The sequence below is a fragment of the Lichenostomus cassidix genome, chromosome 4, assembly GCF_008360975.1.
Source record: "Lichenostomus cassidix isolate B80296 chromosome 4, HeHo_3.0, whole genome shotgun sequence".
NCBI classification, from domain to species: domain Eukaryota; kingdom Metazoa; phylum Chordata; class Aves; order Passeriformes; family Meliphagidae; genus Lichenostomus; species Lichenostomus cassidix.
The window spans coordinates 64,386,077-64,407,291 of NC_139484.1; the positions used below are offsets into that span (position 1 = coordinate 64,386,077).

The window sequence follows — 21,215 nt, forward strand, 5'->3', positions numbered from 1 at the left end:
GACGTACTTGCATGTGGTGAACAGCAAATACCAATGATCATTGCAAGGAAACAAGCCACATAAAATGGGGGAAGAAGAAATATGGCAACAATTGAGTGAAGAGAAACCATTAAACACCTGGAGGATAACAGGGCCAGGAACCATTAAGAGGACAACGGGGAATGTAAAATTAAAAAAAAAAAAAGAAAGGAAAACTAAACATGGAGCATTTGGGGCAAAATTCTCGCTTTGGTTTGTGTGCCACAGCACTGAGGTGAGCAGCTTTCAAAGTCCTAAACAGCATCCAGTGGTTTTGTCAGTATTTGGTCTTGGGAAGATTTTGTTAATGAGGAGTGGGAGGAGAGGGTGTTTTTAATTATTATTAGTATTTTTCTTGTAACTACTTTGAAGAACACATCTCTGAGGATCAGAAGTCCCTGGGAAGCTGATATCAGCTAAGAACCTTACAGCCAAAATCACGAGAAGCTTCAGAAAACTACCCTTGAGGGACACACACTTCCACAGTGGAGAACACACCAACCATTAATTATAGATTAAAGAGCATACAGAGGTAAAGAAATCTATCCCACTGACCTGCTGCCCTGCTCCAGGAAAATATTTCTTAAACTCCCTCCAACTGACATTTTGATTTTTTGGAATCAAAATCCTTCCAGACTCCAGCTTTCTGTGCCCTTCCCCCTGGTTCTTTTGGACAGAATTACAAAATTATGGGGCTAATAGTGCACAGAGCAGCTGCAATCTATTTGGATTTCACTGAAGGACTTGATACTGTCTCCTGAAATCTTATGCTCCAAATTAATTCAAGTTGGCTGGGGCAGGAAAACACTGTCATGCCGACCAAGAGCTGCCTGAGATGACTGTAAACACAGGGTAGTGACAAGCAGAGATGCTCTCACTGCAGCACCGAGGGGCTGAGAGCTTCCTGCTGCACTTTCACCTCATCAGACATCCTGGAAAATAAAAGGGGAACCCAAGGAGTGCTGACAGAAAGCCCCAGATGCAGTTAAAACAAAAGGGGGTTGCATCCAGTTGGGCAGAGTTGAAGGGAAGGGAAGGGAAGGGAAGGGAAGGGAAGGGAAGGGAAGGGAAGGGAAGGGAAGGGAAGGGAAGGGAAGGGAAGGGAAGGGAAGGGAAGGGAAGGGAAGGGAAGGGAAGGGAAGGGAAGGGAAGGGAAGGGAAGAAGTTGCATACCTGTGCTGAGGTAGAAGAGCTCATAAGTGTAACAGAAGGGAAAAACCCAGCGGGCAGCAGTGTTAACATCCCTGCAGCCACCCAGCTGAGAGGAGAGCCAGGGGCTGTGTGTGCCAGGGGCATTCCCACCGTGCTGCAGCAGGGATTCACACCCTGTGACACGAGGAACTTGACCAGAGCAATTGTTGCAGAATGACACATTCCACAGTCACTGTTCTGGAGCAGCTCCCTGCTCAGACTGTCTTCCACAGTAATAGTCATTGTGGCGTGGAATAGTTACTGCTCTCTATTTTCCAGAGTGAAATAATTCCTCTGGAATACTCTCCCTCAGTAGGGTTCAGAGGAGTAGCAGCTCCAGAGCATCTCTTGCAAAACAGAATATTCTGGGCAATTTTTCTTGGTAGACAAGCCCCAAAATTCAAATACTCTCGATCCATAGGCAGAGAATCCATGCAGTGACAAGGAAAAGGGGTTTTGTAGCTGATGCAATCAGTAGTCTGCTCTTCTTATTGGTGCCAAAATCTACTGACCCATCCCACTGCTCCTAAAATCTAGGGAAATTTTGCTGCTTTGGTGGGACAGAATTTGATTATGTCCAGTTCCATGGTTTTCAAAGAGAAAAGAGGTTTTTTAATGTTCTTATATGTTTTTTATGTGTTCTTCACACACAGTTTCCCAATTCTCAGCAGAAAACAAAACTACAAGAACTTCCCAGGCATGTCCTGCCTGTTGTTTTCCAGGCCATGTACAACAATCAGCTCTGGACTTCGTGGCATTTCAGTTTTACAGTATCCCATGTGAAGTTCTTCATCCTCCTCTTCCCTGTCTTTTGGGAGAAAACCACTGCTGCTCTGGAGGAGTTGGCAGCTTTTCCTGATCCTGATTTGAAATATTCACCCAATGCAGTGATGGGCACTTCCCAAAGTGGTTGAGGAAGTCGATTGTTCAAACGGCTCTAAAAATGGTTTGGTCATTCAGCCATTGGTGTTCTTCCAATAAGCTGTTGGTGTTGCATCCAAAGCTCACAAAAATAAACTCTCAGCTCCATCATCTCTTTGGATTAAGCTGTGTGTCCTGGGAGGAATTTTGGTCACCTGGTGCAGGAGACTGCTCCCATTGCTACTTCAAAGACCAGGCTTAAACCTGTTTGAATTCACTGGAATGAATCACAGGATTGAGACTTATCCTTCATCTCTCCCTGCCTAATATGAAGCAGACGTCTTCTATTAATGAACCATTTGCTAATTAGTAACCACTTCATTTTTCTTTCATCAGTTTTCTTCTCCTGTTCGGGCACAGGGAGGGCAGGCTGTGTAAATAAATCAGTTCCCATAGAAAGGTACTGAAGGTAGAGCAATTCAAAGGCACAGAGGTAGGAGCTGTGCAGGACAGTGCCTCTTCATGAGCTGGGACACTTGCAGGGATGTGGAACATGTCATTTGCCCCTTTGCATGTCTTTGGACTTGCCAGGTTGCTTTAGTGTCTGTAGTTTGGACTCAAATCCTTGCTCATGCCTTGTCTGTTCACATCACAAGCACCAAACAAGGGACATATCTCCAATTTCAGTATTTAGCAGAAATTAACTGTGGTATCTTCAACCACCTGTGAGACTGTAACAGGGCAAAACTCTACAGCAGTGACTTTACAACCCTGTGACTCTGGATCTAGGTGGTAAAAACTCCAGTCAGGCTCCAGAGATGAAAAATTATTCAAAGTAAACGTCCCTTTTTCCTGGTGGGGGTTGCAGTACATCTGGGACAACCCTCACAATGACAGGCTACAACCCCTGATCTGTTTCTGGCACGGGATCCTCATCCCTTTGTTCCTGAGATGCTCCAGTGGGAGTGGAGAGCACACAGCAGCTGGGATACACCACCCAGGACCCCTGAACTTGGGACTTCTGAATTCCAGTCCAAAATGTTACATCCCAGTTCAATCAAGAGAGATTATCTTCCTCTGGGCTCTGCATTTAAAAATACAATGATGCTTATTCATTATTTATAGGAAAGGGATGACATTTAAATTCTGTCTTGGTCCCAGCCATCATATTGCATCTTTCTAATAGTTTCCCAATAGAAATAAATTCCTGTTCTGGCTGCCTGACTCTCCTTTCCCCTTTCCCCCAATATGAAGAGATTTTAAGGGCTTAGAAAGCTATAGCCATGATAATTTTGTAATACACTGGAACTCTCCTTTTGCATCATCCTAAGGGAGACTTAACTCTAATGTGGTTCTTGGAAATAACTTCTCCCCTCATAAAATACCCCGAATTGTAAACCTTCCAATGGACTCCTTACATTAAGGCATTTTAAAGTTTTATTTCCGTAATCATCATAATAAACAACTTCAGTCTTTACAGAGCTTTTCATCCCCAAGGATTCCAGAGTGCTTTCAGCCACTGCACATCAATTATAGACAGGGATGAATCCATTGCCCTGTGAAAAGGTGGCTTTTCCCAGGGCTCCAGCCAGCCCTGGCTCTGATGTGAGTGAGGAGCACCATCTCTGCAGCTCAGCTGGTACAGAAGTCCTGTATGGATGCTCAAAGCTGGCCAGAGCAGGAATGGTACGTGTCCTCTGCTTCTGCAGCATGAAATGAAACCAGAGCCCAGTAGCTGGTTACCAGGAAACAAGCTATTGAGAGATGTGTTAAGTAACAAATAACAGTATTGACTACCCTGTGATAGGAAAGAGACAATGGACATAAGTTGCAATGTGGGAAATTATATAAAGAAAAGTCTCTATAAAGGTGGTTAAATGGGTTGTCCAGAGGGCTTGTGGCATCTCCACCCTGGAGCTGAGTCCTTGGATTCAACTGGATGAAGCCCTGAGCATCCTGGTCCTGCTGGAACCTGCTTTGTGCAGGGCATTGGATGGGAGAAGTCCCCTGGCCTCATCCCAAATTCCTCTACAGTGCAGTCTGGCGCAATAACTTAAAGCATGAGTGGTGTTGGTTCAAATTAACACATCAACTGCTGAGTTGCAGCAGCTGTCACAGCTGTGAGCTGCAAGCCCAGCAACCTCCAGCCAGCACCAGAAACTGCAACACCTCTAGTTGTGCCAGTGAGAGTCTGTGGAAGCCCCACTGCTCTGGTAATTTCACTGAAGATTGAGCTGATTGCTCTTGTCCCATCCCAGCCCTTGTTGAGGAGAATGCAGCACTGGATGCCATGCAGCAAACATATCCAAACATAGCTCTTCCCTGCCTCCAGTCCTGTATTTTCTAGATTAAAGCCTTTCAGTGCTGTTAACTCTTCCTCACAGAAACAAATAATTTGTGATTCTCTTTAATCCGGACCCACTCCAGTTCACTGGTATTAGAGGTGAGCAGCAATACCCAAACCTAGCTTCAACACGCTGTATTCCAGACCTCATCACTGCCTGGTGTAGCCACCTCCCTTATCTCATATCCAGCTTTCCCAGGAAGCTGGCCCCAAAAGCTCTTTTGAGGCAGAGAAACGGCGTCACGCTGTCCCACTTGGATTAGAGTCTCCCATAGCTTCCAGATGTTTCTCCATCACCCTGCAGCCTCACCAGCTGCTGCCTCCTTTAGGAATTTGTGTACTGGATCATATCTTCTTGCTCACATCTTCACTGACATGTGTCTTGCTGATGGCAGGTTTGTGGTTAACTTCTGAAAAGTAGCATTTCCACCTCAGGGAGATGTGCATCCCATGCAAGGAACGACAACTAGACCTCAGGTGGAAGACAGCAAGGCTGGGAGACTCCACCATTGCCTGGGGGTTACTAAAATAGTTAACTTCCAGCTAACCAATTTTCAGCTCACACTGATACCCAGGAGGTTACAGCATGATGTAAAGACTTGGTAGCTCGACAGCAGCTATAGGCAAAATCATTGCATAAACTGAGTTTTCTGGGGCTGGGAGCCAGAGAATGTGGAAATCAATATGGAAGATATCACTGTATTTTTTGTTGATATCATTATGTTTTATATTCTGTTTCATTACAGTCTGAAAATACTTTTTAATCCACTGCTCTCACTGTGATTTCTAGTCACCCGACTGCCTTGTGATTCTTATCCCAGAGAAATCCTCACCTGTATTCAAGCTTGTATTAGACTTGGACAGTTCAGGGCTTTAGTAATTTCTTTATAACCTTTAGGTACCACTGGGAGGCAAACAAATCTGTGGAGCCCTCTTTAGAAAACTGTGTCTCTGAACTATTGAGGCAGCATTTCAATCTCTGCTGTACAGCAGATAAACCTGAGGCAAACAGTATAAGCATCTATAGATCAAACAAAAACCCTGGAACCCATTGGCTTTGGACAAAAGTCTGCAAGTTCCAGTTCTTCTGCACAGCATTTTCTAAACCGCAGTTACCAGCTCTGTTAAATAAACCGAAAAATCCATATTGTTATAGTGCACATCTAGAAAACATGTAGGATAGAAAATACACAGTTAGAAAATGAATTGAAGAGCACCTCTTCGTTAAAGTTTCACTCCACATAAATAGTGAACAGGTAATTTTTAACTTGTAGGATCAGGATGTACAAAAATCACATAAACTTTTCAACTTAAAACATTTCATGGTGATAGGAATGCCATTGCTCTCATCATCATAGCAACTGAACACACACCACTGCTTAACAGAAATGGGGGGGAAAAAAAGAAATTTCCCACCAGAAAGTAATGAAAAGAAACTTAATTACAGGACTACCAAGAAAATAGTTGCTGGACTTCAGCCAGAAAGCTTTCTGCTTGGACTTGGTTAAGTCTTCCTAGGGGAAGCATTATTTTTTTGATGCAGAGGCTCAAGTCTCTATTTTTAGAGCACATCATAGTCGATGAGTTTAGCACTTTCACGTTTGAACCAACAGCTTATTAATATTTTTTTCAGACCTTCTGTAACACCACATGGTGGTTTATTCACTTAATAATAATTTCGTAAATTTTCATGCCTGTCATTAAACCGGGTTTACCCCAAATAACCCCTTGTATTTGGCAAGTGAGACTCAGCTATTCCACACTGTGCATTAACTGTGTGACCTCCTTGTTTCCTTTCAACCCTCCTTGTTCAGTGGAGTGTTCAGCACTGTGATCAGAGCAGTCCTTGTGTGGGAGGGGAGGGAGAGCTGTGCGCAGAGGAGCTCAATGGGCTGGAGAAACCGGCTAATGGGAACATCATGAAGAGCTACAAAGGTGAATGCAAAGCCCTTCAGATGAGAGGAATAACCCCATGCACCAGTACATGATAGTCACTGAGCAGCTGGACAGCATCTCTGCAGAAAAGGTCCTGGTGGAGTTGGCCATGAGCTGGCAGTGAACTCTTGCAGCAAGAAAGGCCAACAGCTGCCTCAGGAAGGACAAGTCAAGGGAGGTGGTCCTGCTCAGCACTGGTAAGGCACACCTTGAGTTCTGGCTCCAGTCCTGGGCTCCTCAGCATGAGACAGATGTGAACACACCAGGCTGGACCCAGCAGGGGCCACCAGGACAGCCCAGGGCTGTAACACACAGCGTATGGAGAGAGGCTGAGCTGGATGTGCCTGCTGACCTGGAGAGGGCAAGGCTCCAGGGGCACATTACTGCAATCTGATACCTAATGAGAAACCGTGGGAAAGATGGAGCCAAACTCTTCCTTGGGTTGCACAGAAATAGGAAAATAGGCAGCAGACATAAGGTGCAACATAGGACACACCCACCAGATTTTAGGGAAAAATTGTCACCCTGAAGGTGGTCAGACACGGGGCACAGGAATTTGTGTAATCATTGTCCCTAGGGACAAGTAAAACATGACTGGACAAGGCCAGGAGAAACCTGATCTAAATTCGGCCCTGCTCTGAGCAGAAGGTGAGATGACCCTGGGGATCCCTTCCAGCCTGAATTATTCTGATTCTCTGATTCACACCTTTTCACCAAACTATGATTTTTTATAACACTCCCAGGTCATTTGAACCATCGTATCCAAGCCATTCAATCACATCGGTGTAACCTACTCTAACCTGACCTATCATTTGATCCTGAAAGTTTCTCATAGCCAAGAAATCAGAGAGGACCCTCAGTTGTTGCTAACTGTTTATAGCATCCATTATTACATTTGTTAATCCCTTGAGACAAGAGCTGAATCTGCCTTCACACAGGAGAGCACACCAGCACCACTGCTTTCACAGCAACGGGAAGATGCTGGACCCTGTTAATATGTGCAAACCCAGATTAGCACTTTAATCCATCACAAATGGACCACATCTTCCTGGGGGGTTTAGATGCCACCTCTCAATGTGGAGGCACATTGACTGCTCTGCAGTCAGGGCAGACAAAACCCCACCAGGTATGACTGAACACCTTGCTCTCAGTACCAAAGAGTTAATCAGCAAATGCTATGCACCACCAGCTCAGAGGGAAGAGGGCAGGACACAGGTCACTGATGAGAGAGTCAGGAAACTTTTGGAAGAGCTGAGCAGCTCCAGAGCTACCCACAGCAATGCAGCCCATAGCAGCCCCACAAAGAAAACAGTCAGGGGCTTTTCCACCCAGCCAGCTGAAGCCAAGTGAATAGACACCAGTATTAGACAAATTCACTAGAGACAGATTGGCTTTTTGTTATTTGATTTTCCAAGGGTGGGGAGTTAATTTATTTTTGCTATTTTTAAAGATTTTTCCCCTCTGCAAGAAAACCTCCACAAACCACAGAGTGATAGCAGTAGCAATAAATGAGCACAAGAGCTCACCAAAGGTTTGTGGTGCATTCTCTTTTCACTGTCAAATTTTAAACTGAGATTGGAGAATTTAGAGCTGATGTTGTCTTTTAAAGAGGGATTAATTCTGGGAAGTCCAGTGCCTGATTATACCAGGTCATTTGACCAGATAGCAAAGATTTATTCTGGTTCACAAGAAAGGGTTATCTTGTTGACAGGGAGATGAAACATGGAAAGGGGGAGTGTGGGGACACCAAGCACTGAGGCAGAAACAGCCACATACTCCCTTGAGAAAACAGAAAACATTTCTCGGGGGGAGAAATGAAAGATTTGAGAAACAAGAAGCTGGGAAATGGTGGATGAAGAGCTGGACATGACCTGGCAATGTGCATTTGCAACCCAGAAAGCAAATTATGTGCTGGGCTGCATCAAAAGCAGCTTGGCCAGCAGAAGGAGGTGGTTCTGCCCCTCTACTCTGCTCTCATGAGGCCCCACCTGCAGTGCTGTGTCCAGCTCCAGGGTCCTCAGCACAGGAAAGACATGGAGCTGGTGCAGTGAGTCCACATGGAGCCACAGAGATGCTCCAAGGGTGGAGAACCTTTCCTATGGAGACAGGCAGAGAGCTGGGGCTGCTCAGCTCGGAGAAGAGAATGCTCCAGGCAGAACTTACAGCACCTTTCAGTACCCAAAAATAGCCTATAACAAAGACTGAGACAGACTTTTCAGCAGGGCCTGCCTGATAGGAGAAGGTGTCATAATTTTAAATGAAAAGGAAGTAGATTTAGATTAGACACAAAGTAGGTTTTTAGCACTTAGTGCTAGAGTCTTGTTGACAAGGTGATGATCAGTTAAAGGTGGGACTTGATAATCCTGTAAGTCTTTTCCAGCATAAATGCCTCTGTGATTCTGTGATACCAGGAGTGTGGTGAGGCACTGGAACAGGTTATCCAGGATGCCCCATCCCTGGAACTGTTCAAGGCCAGGCTCAGGGGGCAGCGTGGTTTAGTGACTATGATCCTGCCCGTGGTGGGGGAAGGGTTGCAACGAGGTGATCTTTAAGGTCCCTTCCAACCAGACCATCCTGGGAGTGTGTGAAGCAGAGCCCGCGAGTGCCGGACAGGAGCCTGGGGACGAGGGTGATGCGGGAGCCGGGTGGGATCAGTCGGGCGGGAGCCGGGTGGGATCAGTAGGGCGGGATCCGGGTGGGATCAGTCAGGACCAGTCGGGGTTGGCCGGGGTGGGTCGGGATGAGTCGGGATCCGTCGGTTGGGATCCGGGCGGGATTGGTCGGGTTCAGTTGGGATGGGTCAGGATCGGTCGGGTTCAGTCGGGATCGGGTGGGATGGGTCAGGATCGGTCGGTTGGGTTCAGTCGGGATCGGCCGGGATCAGTCGGGATCAGACGGTATCGATCTGTATCAGTCGGGATCGGTCGGGTTCAGTCGGGATCGGTCGGGATCGGCCGGGATCGGTCGGGTTCAGTCTGTATCGGTCGGGATCGGTCGGGATAGGTCGGGTTCGGTCGGGATCAGTCGGGATCGGTCGGACAGGACGCGCGGGGCGCTCCCGGCGGGCGGCGGGCGCCACCCAGCGGCGGAGCGCGGCGCGGCGGCTGGCGGTCCCGAGGAGCGGCGGGATGCTTCCATCCGGCGGGATGCTTCCATCCGGCGGGATGCTCCTCCAGGGCTCGACGGGAGAATTTGTTCTGCCTCCGTCCTCCTGCAAAGCGCAGGGGATGTATCTGCTTCATGCGACACCGTGGCATCGCTTATTCAAAGTCGAAATGAAGTTTTCTCAAGCGGCCAGGCTCCAGCAACAGCTTCAGGAAGCGTATCAGGCTCGGTAGTACATATATTACTGCATCTATAATTTTCTATTTCTCTATATCCTAAATATATACCATACTTCCCTTGAATGAGGATGTGTTTATATTAACAAAATTAAAACAGATAAATATTATACTCTCCCACTCACTCCAGGGCAAATTACAGGGAAGAAGAACAACCAAAATGCTACCAACAGCTCTCCCTGGCTATTTCCATTTCCTATTTTTCACTGTTACAGATCTTCCTTCAGCCTGGCTAGGTGAGCTATTTTCCACATAAGATTTCTTTTGAGCACAAAGCTACAAATTATGTACCAAAAGGCACAAAAAAGTACAAATCAAGTGTTTCCTGTTAGTGCTTCCTTTCCTGTCATTTATTTGAAAAGGGCTTTTGGGTTGACACCAGTCAATTCTTGAATTTGAAAGTCCAAATCTAGATAGCCAAAAGGTTCTCATTTTCAGAGTACAAAGGATTTTCTGGGGAAAAAGATCCCGAGTGGTTTAGGTAAACCTCGATTTAAATCATATGGAGTCATTTAGGGATGGCAGTGTTAGTTTAATCACGGAGTTTGATGGCTGCAGAAGGCAGGTCTAAAAACAGGCATGTGCATGCCTTCCTTTCAATGCCACTCATGATTTTGAAGACTCATCCTAGAAACATATTTTCCACTGAAATCTTGTGGCTTACACATCTCCTGGTGATAAGAGCACACAGGATTCAAAGGGAAGGATGAAAGCATCCTGCTCTTAGGAGCAGAGACTGCCCAGAGCCCACAGAGGAGCTGGTGTAGCTATGGCTGAGGAAGGTGAGAGCAGAGCTTGATGAAGGCTGCTGATGGCTGGAGTTTGCATAGGCCAAGTACTGAACACCATCTGGTGAGGAGACATTCATTGGAAAGAATAATGGTTACTATATTTTTGATTCTACTTCCACCAGTGCAAAGCAAGGTTCTGAGGAACTGAAATGCAACAAGGTCTCCATATATCTTTCCTACTTGGTCCTGCATATTAAGTAAGGGAGAGAGAAAAGGGAAAGGTTGGGGGATGGGAAGGATGGAGAAGAAAAACTTCTTATTTGCTCACTACTTTAGGATTAGATCCGTGGAAGAAAACACTTTTATCTTTACAAGTCTAGAGTAGGCTGCAGAGATCCCCAGGTTTTCTGCAAAACAGGTTGTTACTTCCCATATTCATTTAGTAAGACTATTTTCCTTCTCTTTTTTTTTTTTCCCCATCTCCCAGTTTCCCTTCAGCTTCTTGCAGAAGCTAATCTTATGACAGAGTCTGAAGATCTTGCTTAATCAAGGACCTGAAAATGCAGTCAGAAAGTACTAAGAAAAAGCTTGGATGGCTCTTGTGTTGGAGCTAAGACAAAAGGAGGGAAGGAGAATCCACAGCCACTCCCAACATGCACAGGAGACCTGACATCTCAAATTGCTGGCTGCAGCATTCCCTGAGACATAAATCAGGCCATTCATGAAGGGGCTGCTCTGCCAATATACATAGAGAGAAACACTAGACGGAAAGCAGCAAATCTGCATTAGATCCATCTTTAGCATAGCAGAAATCCTTTACACCAGTTAGATGAGAGAAACTGATGTTTGCAAACCACAGGAGGTTTGGCAAGGGTAAAATTGTACATACTAATGAGCCCCCAAAGAATTTTGACCTGTGAAGGATATTTAACTGCTGAGAAAGATTTACATCCAATAATACACAGAAGTGGAAGTGAACACAGGGTATGGGGAATTACAAACACTACAAACATCCTCCTTCTCACATCCACATTGAGAAATAATTCAAGAAAATACCAAATATATAAGCAGTGAGAAAAGTGAGAATCCTTAGCCAGAGAAACTACTTGGTATGATCTGTCACGGTCTGCATTTGGTATTTAAAACCCTTACCACTACAAAATGCTGTACTAGGTCCTTGTGCAGAGAAACTGCTCTGGAGAACTTGTCTGCCCAGTCACTGTCAAGGAGGTTTTATGTTACAGTGGCACAAAAGCCAAGTGATGCATTATTGATAGACTGGGCATTAACCAAACACAGATTTCCCAAGACTCAGGTCGATGAAACAACCACAAGGCTATCAATCTCTCACCACCACTATGCACATGTGCTCACCCTCTAAATGACATTTCACCAAAATAGCTTGCAATAAAACTTTTACATTAATCCTTTTCAGACTGCGATGTCATGAAGTCAGAGGTTTCCCCAACCAATTTTCTGGCCGCCTGCAACACCAGCCTGTTGCTAAAGAAGATTCCATCCAGTGAAGTCTCAGCAATAAGTTAATTATCTGCTATTAGAGCAGGCAGTTGCCATTCCCTCTGTGTGTATTTGCAGACAATGCACAAATCCACATATGTAATTGTACTGGGCCTGGCTGAGGTGGAGTTCATTTCCCCACAGCAGCCCTTGCAGTGCTGTGCTTTGCATTGGGAAAGGTGTTGATAACACACCTGTTTTGGCTACTGCTGAGCAAGGCTGGGACAGCATCAGTGCTGTCTCAACACATTCCCCCATCAAAGGGCTGGGAGAGGGCAAGATGCTGGGAGGGGACACAATTAACCAAAGGTATATTCTGTACCATATGACATCAGCTCAGATATAAAGCTAAGGAAAGGAGGAGGGAGGGAGGACATTCATGATTTACAGTGTTTGCCTTCCAGAGCTAATTCCACACCTGCTGAAGCCCTGCTTCCTGGGAAGTGGCTGAACAGTGCTTGCTGGTGGGAAGTAGAGAACTTTTTTTTTTTTTCTCTTTGCTTGTGCATGCACAAATTTTTGCTTTTGCCTTAGTACACTGCCTTATCTCAATCTACAAGCTGTCCCCATTTTTCCCTTAGATTTTAACAATTACAGGCAATTGTTGTAAACATGTAATAAAGCTTCATTAAAGAGTATAGCTTCTCTGGTATAACCAATATATTTCAGCAAAGATAACAGTGGATACAGCAGTCTCTTTCTTGGGAATTCAGCTAAATATGAATAAGGGCACTTGCCAGTGTCCACATTTAATTCAAAAACTCAAACCCCAATTCCTCTGCTAGTCAGTTTGACCACACTGTTGCACAACATTCTTATTCACCCTACTTAATCTGTCATTAAAGGAAATTTGTAAAACAAAGGCTTAAAAGGAAAAGCTTAAAAGTTCTGCCACTTTTATATCTTTTTATCTGGTATTTGGCCACAAGAGGAAGGAAAAATCTGCAGCCCAACCTAGCTTATTTATTATTATTTTAAAAACATGTCAAGACAGAAGGTTGTCTTCAGGTTGTCTTTACACTAGAGAGCAGATTCAACATTTGCATGCTTGCAAATCCTTTTCTAGCAGCCAGAAGACTACTTTCATGGACACAGCTCATCAGCATCCAGCCCCATGCCTGGCATCTCATCTAAAGAGCAATAAATTAACACTAAATAATCAAAAGCAACAGAAAAATAATGGAGATACTAGGTTTCAAAATGATACTTTTATTGTAACTAAACAAAGGACACAAGCTCCAATTAACATAAAAATTTTATACTGCATTATGGCAAACACAGGACCAGTATGCTCAGAGCACAGACAAATGATTTTCAACTTAAATTTGTAACACAGGCTGATATTCATCAACTGAAAAGCAAAACTTGGAATACATACAAAGAACAAAATATGGGATTATTCTTTTTATTAAATATACCCAATTATTTGATATTAACAATTTAAAAGTATTTAAATACATGCTGAAGTAGCTGAAGTTTAAATTATTGCAAGGTATGCAGATATAAAGTTACAAGAAGTATTTTGGAGTTGTATAAAAGATGTAACATCTTCCCCCAGACAAAGCCTAAGTAAGTGTAAGGTTTCACCCTGGCAAGAGACTATTCTGTACCTGCATGTAGTCCTGCTGACAAACTTCGACTGAATCCGTTTTCTGGTACTTATCCTGCACACAGATTGACTCTCACAGCATGCAGTCAGTGATGAAAATCTCTCTGAAAACCATCTTTTGAGCTAAGATTAAACAGAAACAAGTTTTTCAATAAAATAGGTCCTATAACACGCTTGTTTTGAAGGGGGAAAAGAACATCCTACTCTACTTCTCTTCCCTGTTGCTAAAGGGAATTTTAAAAAAGTTTTTGTGTGGTTTACATTTTCCCCCAAACAGTTTATAGTCAAAATCTGTCTTATTTGAATCTGCAACAACCCCATCAATAGTCTTACCAATTACCTAAGTCTGAGCTCAGAGGCTTTGCCTGTGTAAGTCACAAAGTCATCAAAGCCTCACATATCCTTTAAATTATTTAAAGAAATATTTACATCTCCTGATTAAATATACATTCAGGAATAAATTCTGACCAGTTATTGTACATTTGGAAGTCATCCTTTCTCTGAAAGTACTGCAGCTTCTGGTTTTTGATCAACACAAAAGGCAGCCAAGCACATTTTCTGAGGCTATTCCAATGTGCTGCAGTTGCCTGTATCGCCGGGACAGAGCTGCTTGGGAGGTTTTAAATTGGGTAAAAGTGGATCACCGAAGGATTCCTAGTCTTTAGAAGCTTGCAGAACACATGTTGTTCAAATCCAGCTGTCATGGGTTTGCCTGCTTTCAAAAGAAGGAAGGAATTCCCCATGAAAGTCCTTTCTATGGTTGGTGCTCACATCCTGTGATCGCTCTAGCTATCAGCAGAAAGTTGGCATTTGTGACTGGAATTTAAATGAATTTTATGTAATACATAAAGATTTCACAATATGCCAAATTTCAAGCAAGTTCAAATGTATCACAATTATTTTAATCAGAACATTCTTCATAAAATTAAAAAAAAAAAAGAAATTTTTGGCTCCCTTCTTATTTAATCCACAGAAAATGTAAGTGAACAGTAAACACAGAACAGCAGCAAAGTGTTTTACTCCCAAATACTGCAATCAGCCAATTTACTTTCAGGACAGTTAAAGCTCTGTAAAACTTTTAATCAATAAATATTTGAAAACAGCTTTTTCTGCTACTTCCCTGGTTTAAATCTTCATGCATTCAAGTGAATACAATTCTTAGGTTTTTGGTATTCCATGAAAGGTAGCAGGCAATTCTAGAGTATCTTTACCACGTTTCAGGAATGTCAAGTAATATTCTTATGCATTGTTTTCAAATTGAAAATATGCCACTGTAAAAATTTAGCATACTTCAAAGCCCATTAATTCTAGCTGTAAATTATAAAATGTAAAATTAGTTTCTAGACTGTATTTTTGTGAAATCAGTTTTATTCTTGCATTTTCATCTAAAGTGTTGGCCTAAAAAAAAAAGCACCTAGTGAAGTTAGATCTTCAAAAATCTACAAAGTGACTTCCATGCTGAAATCTTCAAGTTAGTCTCAATTTATGAGGAAGAGAACAGCCCCCTTGTTTAGGGATACATGAACCATAAAGATTGTACTGATTTGAAATTTCAGCTTCATCACAGCAATTTCACACTTCAGATACAATTACAGTAATTCTCAGGAGGATCTTGCTGTAAGCAGCTTTCTTTGCAAACTGTACAGAATATGAACTCAATAGTTGAACTACACACTGACTTTTTCTAGAACTGTACATCTCACTGTACATATTGCTTTGGAAACAACTAAATACAATGGTCCATATCATGCAAGCCATGAGACTGTCAAAACTTCTTTTGTTCCACTAACTTCAAATAAGTTTGTACAAATAATTTAGCCAATCTAGATAAATACTGCACATGGAATTATGCTGAAATATGCTTGAGAGTCAACATTTTCTACAAAAATATGCAACTATGACTAAAAGCTTTAAGTACTAACTGCCCACCTCAGTATCACCATGTACAGTGCCATTGTAAGATGTGCTCTCTATAGTGTACATAAAATCAAGAATGTTCATACATTTCATAATACTGGGTGCAAAATAAAAACAGAATAAAAAACCCAAACCACAACCCTGCTGGTTCAAGCCACACTATATATATTTCATAACAGATTTTAAGGAAAGTGTAAAATTTAGTCTACCATGAGTTATGGAATATCCCAGAGTTAGTATTTTAGTTTTAAAATTTTAAAATTGACTACTAAGAAGAAATATTAATGAGCAAACCTTGACCTAATGCCAGTATATCGTCACAGATTTAAAGAGAGTGACTAGAAGCAATTAGAAAACCAATAATGTAATCAAAGCACTGGCAATACCAGAAATGACTTGTTGACTGCACAGTAAGCAAAGCCACGAGATGAACATATTTATGTACTCCAACTATACCTGGTTAATGACTTTATACCTGAGATGAAAATTGAGAGGTAAGAGAACTAGTTATGATGTAAATAATTATCAGATGGAAAACAAGTACACAGATAAAGCTATGTTTTTAAAAATATATGCAAAAAAATCACAACTGACATTTTCCCCTTTTGATTACTTTCATTCTGCTATTCAGACAGTTTAACTCACTTTACCATGTGACAGATTGTGTGCTGAAACTATTTTAAAGGCTCCTGTGATTCCAATGCTTTAATAATTCATGGAGTTTTGAGTAGAAGCAACATACTCTACTCCCTAGTCCTATGAAATTTAAGGCACCCATAAGTAGCAAACTTCATGCCAAGTTTCCATTCCAGGAAAAAATAAATCTGATTTTTCCCTTCAACAGAAAATAATAATAACCATGAATTCATAAAAGTGATCAGAATGCCACATTCTCTGTCAGTGAGGCAACAGCTTAGTGATATTTAGCTTAAAAAACCCTAAATCTATAGAGCTACTACTGAAGCCACAGAATCTTTACTAGCAGATTAAAAAATGTGTAATATTGTGATGGAACAGAAATCTTGTATTAAATTCTGAAAAAGCTAAAAGGTAGAAGCAGAGCGAGGTTGGGCCCTATGTAATGATGAAAGAAAATAAATGGGAAAAAATATTCCATGATAGATACACTTAATTTATACAGCAAACTTCCAAGTTTAATGGATCACTGTACCACAACAATGAGTGCAAATACATGTTTTTGTGGGCAGGAGCACTGCTAAAGAAGCATATTCTGTTTTCATCAGTATGGAATGACAGTAAATCACTTCTTAGACGAACGGAAATTTCATTCCATATGTCAGAAAACATATCTACGATTTATTACCAGAATCAGCTCAAAACACTTCCCATAATCACAAAGCTCAAGTAATATGTAGCCATTAGACACAGAAAGATATACAAGATTTTGGTTACAACTGCAATTAGCTTCAGATTCTGAAGCTTAATTCTTTGCTTCTGCAGCTTCTTTATCTTGCTTTTCCTTTGCTTTTTCTTTTTCTTCCAGTTTTTCTTCTTTTTGAAGCAGTGACATAATCTCAGCAACCTGGCTGGTGCCAATATCAATATCTTCTTTGTCAATCAATTCTACTACCTACATGAACATAAAATGAAAGTGAGAGTGCATTTAGTTTTTACATGATTGAGGCATTTTCCTATAATAAATTTTGTTAAGACAACAAAAGTATTCAGTTCTCATGTTCAAGAAAAACAGCACATTTTTCTCACACGGAAGACAAATTCAAACCACACTCAGTACCTCAAATATATCCACATTATTAAAAAAAAGCTAAAATGTAAACCAAATGACTTAGAACTTTTGACCTTTGTGTGTGCAGCACACCAAGACATTTTAAAGTATTAGTAAAACAGACCCATTCATTTTTTCTGTTTCAACAGAAAGCTGAGATTCAGGACCTGCTGAAACAGTATTTAAGATAATAATTTATAGGCTTAATTTTATTTTAAAAGACCTACTGTACTAGATACACACAAATTTAGAAAAACTTAAAAAAAACTCTACTAAAAAGTAGAGGAGGTGGGCCTTTCAGAAAGCAAATGAAAAAAATAATCTAGTAAATTATTCCAAATTCCTTTAAATAGCATTTTGTACAAATATATTCTTGGCATCTCTCCTCAAGTTCCTAGAATTATTCTGCAATATATGCAGAATTTAGAAGTACATTTTATCTGTGTTGCTAAATGTGCAACGGCTGTTTAGAGCAACAGGGAAGATAATCACCACTGGGGCAGCAGAAAGGAAAAATGTGTTTCAAAAGGCTGATACTGTATTTCCTAGCTGGCCATAGTTTAAGTGCTATTTCTGTATCAAGTAGCAGAATGACTTGCGGGAAGTAAGTCTCAGGACATATTTAAATTTACCAAGTAAAAAGGAAACAAGAAAATGAAGGTGAAAGGCAGAGGAAACTTGAGAATGTTCTGCAAAATCAGAAAACAGGACAAATCAGACAACATACAGAGGTTATTTACAGTGGGCTTAAGGGACAACTGATGGTCTGTTGTCTTTCAAGCACAGGAAATAATGGTCTCAATGAAAACATTAAAGTATACAAGTAGGCAAGAGAAGCTACTATTTTGTGTTTATATAAAATATATCTATGGATATTATGTCAAGACTTTCACTAACAGTGGTAGTTCTCCTACTCCCCTCCAATTTGTAAGTAATAACAAAATTACCATGTTTTACAGAACTTGACTGAGACATACAGGAAAACCTACAGCTTTAAAGGTAATGTGGGTAACACACATGGATTTCACCCCCTCCCCAAAAAAAGTCCACATAGACTCTCAAGATGCTGTTATATAGGATCTATTTACAATACATACCAAAAACCTCACTGGCATCAAGTAAAGACTCATACAAAAGACTGCACTAGGAATTTATGCCAAAACAGGTCCAAAGCTTGTAGGATGGTTAGCCTCATTTTAGAAGTCCACAAACTTACCTTGACAACATTATCTATATCAACTTTGCCATCCTTGTTTTCATCTAGTGCCTCTGCAATCCTTGTTAGCTTCTCCTCTGGAATCTTCTGAATTTGTCTCATTGCATTAATTAGCTCAGTAATGCTGATGAGATTCTTCCTGAAGAGAAAGCATAAACTCTCCTTGAAAAGCAGTTACTCCAAAGGAGTAAAGTTGACAAAAGGCACTACTGGAAGTTACTACACTACTATTAATTATTTATAATCCTGAACAGAATGCAAAAAAGGAAAAAGAAGTCACTGATCAGCAAGCAGATTTTTATCTCATCATTGAATCTTATGCTTTTAGTTTCCACATGTTTTATTGAACAAATACAAGTATCCAGTAGCATTTGAAATAAAGGCTTCTGTGCTTCCCAGACTGTGTATCTAATGCCCTTTGTCCTCTCACTCCCCATTACCAAAGATGTAGTGCCATGCTTCTGTCATCCTTTTACATTTATAGGCTGCCTGACAGAAAATCAATGAGTCACAGGAAAACAAAAGCTGAGAACTAACCACTTGAGCAATTGAGCTGTTTTGTTAAAATCAGCTTCATTTGCTCCTATCAAGGACCAGAGTCGCTGGAAGGCAGGACTAGCAGGTTTCAGATGTTACACTCTCTGCTCACTGATGTCATGAAGTTCAAGTTCTCTGCCTGTTGCAACCTAAAGCCACTGCTTGCCTATGTATTTTGCTAGTTTGCAGACACACCTTCCAGCACAGATCCAGCTCAAATGCAGCAGATAGTGAAGCCAATAAATACTAAAGAGAAGGGCTTTATCAGTGTAGTCCCAGCTCCTCTGGGCACAGACAGACTTTTATGCAAGGAGCATTTCTCAAGCTGCCACTAAATGTCCTGGACATGGCTTGATAATGACTGCACCAACTTGAAGGTTTAAAGACAAGCTTTGGACAACTAAGCAATATTTAAACTAATAATTTTCAATCATCCACAATCATCTACAAAATTATCCAGAAAACCATCTATTAAAAAGCATAATTACATTCAGTACAAGCAGATTCTGCATTGTATTGTTAGTTTACAAATTCAGATGGTTTTGATCAACAGCTTCTCTGTAGCACCATTCATATGGCTGCCTTAATGCTATTACACAAAATCTGCAACAAATGACCGTTTGCCCTGGGGACTGGAAAACAGAGCTCAGAAGCAACAAAAGCAGAATCCTTATTCGTGTTTAGTTATGCTGTTTGGGAACTGGGATACTCTCTTACTGAATCACACAAAATGGTGCAAGCACAAATTAGATTAATACAGCATTCATGATCACAAACCGTGGTAATTCGTGTCACAGTTTTTGGGTATTTCAGTGCCTGTAATAAGCAGCATATGACCATTTAACATAGGATTGCCTGAAAGACTCTCCAATAATACTGAGACCTGGACAAGTGTTGATAAATGATTTTGTGATGAAACTATCGGGTAAGATCTTTCTTTGTATGTTCAACAATTGAAATGAAGTAAATTTTTTTGAAAGGGACTGTGTAAAATGATCTCCCCACTTCCATTAGACCCACTTCCCCACTTGTCTTCAGACACCACAGACTCTTGCAATTCTTTTCCTCACTAACATCATTACTACTAAATAACAACAAATATGGACATGATCACACTGTCGTGCACCTTTTCAATCAATGGCACAGTGCAAATTTACTGTGTAAGGAGCATGACTAAAGGCATGATTTCACCTGTAGCACCATTAGTGCCAGAGGCATGGGCAAGATGGTAAGATCATAATCAACACTTTGACTTTCAGAACACCCTCAGGACAAGCACCTGGGAAACTACACATCCTTTTTTCCTTCATCAGTTCAACCATATTCACCCTTAGAAGAGAGAAAATATACAGCACAATTTTGTTAATTTTGTTTTTAAAATCAATTATCTCAGCATTCTAAACAATGACTTATTCACCAATTCTTTTCTAACCACACATCAGCCCAAAGCAAGAGTGAAGGTGAATAGCCAAAGACTCCAATGCACCCAGGTCACTTACTCAGCAGCAGTATCATCACCATCCAGCTTTGTATCTGCTGTCTTTTGACTTGTCTCCAATTCAACAATAATTTTGTCTATCTGACCAATCATTCGGTTCACTCTCTTCGTCAGTCGCTTGCTTGCTGTTGACTCTTCCACTGCCCCTTCCTCACCAGTTTTAGAAAGCTCCTTTATCTCTTGCAAATCCTAAAAGAAATGGTCAAGAGAAAAGATTTTGCTGGTGTGAATTCACAGCAATGGACTACTGACTTCAACCAGCATTTCAAGATGGGAGCCATTTGTAGATGAAATACAAATGTAGAGACATACAAAGATGGAATTAGAGCAATAAATTCTAACACTGCTGCCCTTTTCATGCATCCCTTAAATGTTATTTTCCACATCTTTCATAAGACTGGATAAGGTTCATTCTAACTTGCAAGTTTCTGTAATACTGACATCTACACTCGCTAAGAAAGAACTGCAGCATGCAGCAGTCAGCTCCTGTTACCCCAGTCACCCTGGGAACAAGAGCAGGAGCAGGATTCTCATCTGCTGGGAACTATTCCAGTGATAACAATTAGGCTTTGAACATGTTATACAAATAAGGCTCACATGTTATACAAATGAGGCTCTGCATTGTGACATATAAAGTTCATTCACTCAGCTTCCAACTTCAGACTTACAAGCAAGCAAGAAAGATAATCTTTAAATTTGTGGATCATTTCTGCTAAAAGTAAACGTTAACAGAGAAAGAATTTTCCTGCCCC

The 21,215-nt window shown here is 41.5% G+C and overlaps 1 protein-coding gene across 1 annotated transcript in view; it reads right to left on the bottom strand.

The window, feature by feature from the left end:
* Positions 1-13,128: 13,128 nt before the first annotated feature.
* The window catches only part of LETM1 (leucine zipper and EF-hand containing transmembrane protein 1), a 29,002-nt gene continuing 20,915 nt past the window's right edge, over positions 13,129-21,215 (bottom strand). Inside the window, exons 12-14 of the mRNA XM_085059618.1 lie at positions 20,465-20,652; positions 18,429-18,567; positions 13,129-17,056 (exon numbers count right to left, since the gene is read on the bottom strand). Coding sequence (XP_084915744.1) covers positions 16,907-17,056; positions 18,429-18,567; positions 20,465-20,652 — 477 coding nt within the window. The 3' untranslated portion in view covers positions 13,129-16,906. The remainder of the gene's footprint in view (positions 17,057-18,428; positions 18,568-20,464; positions 20,653-21,215) is intronic.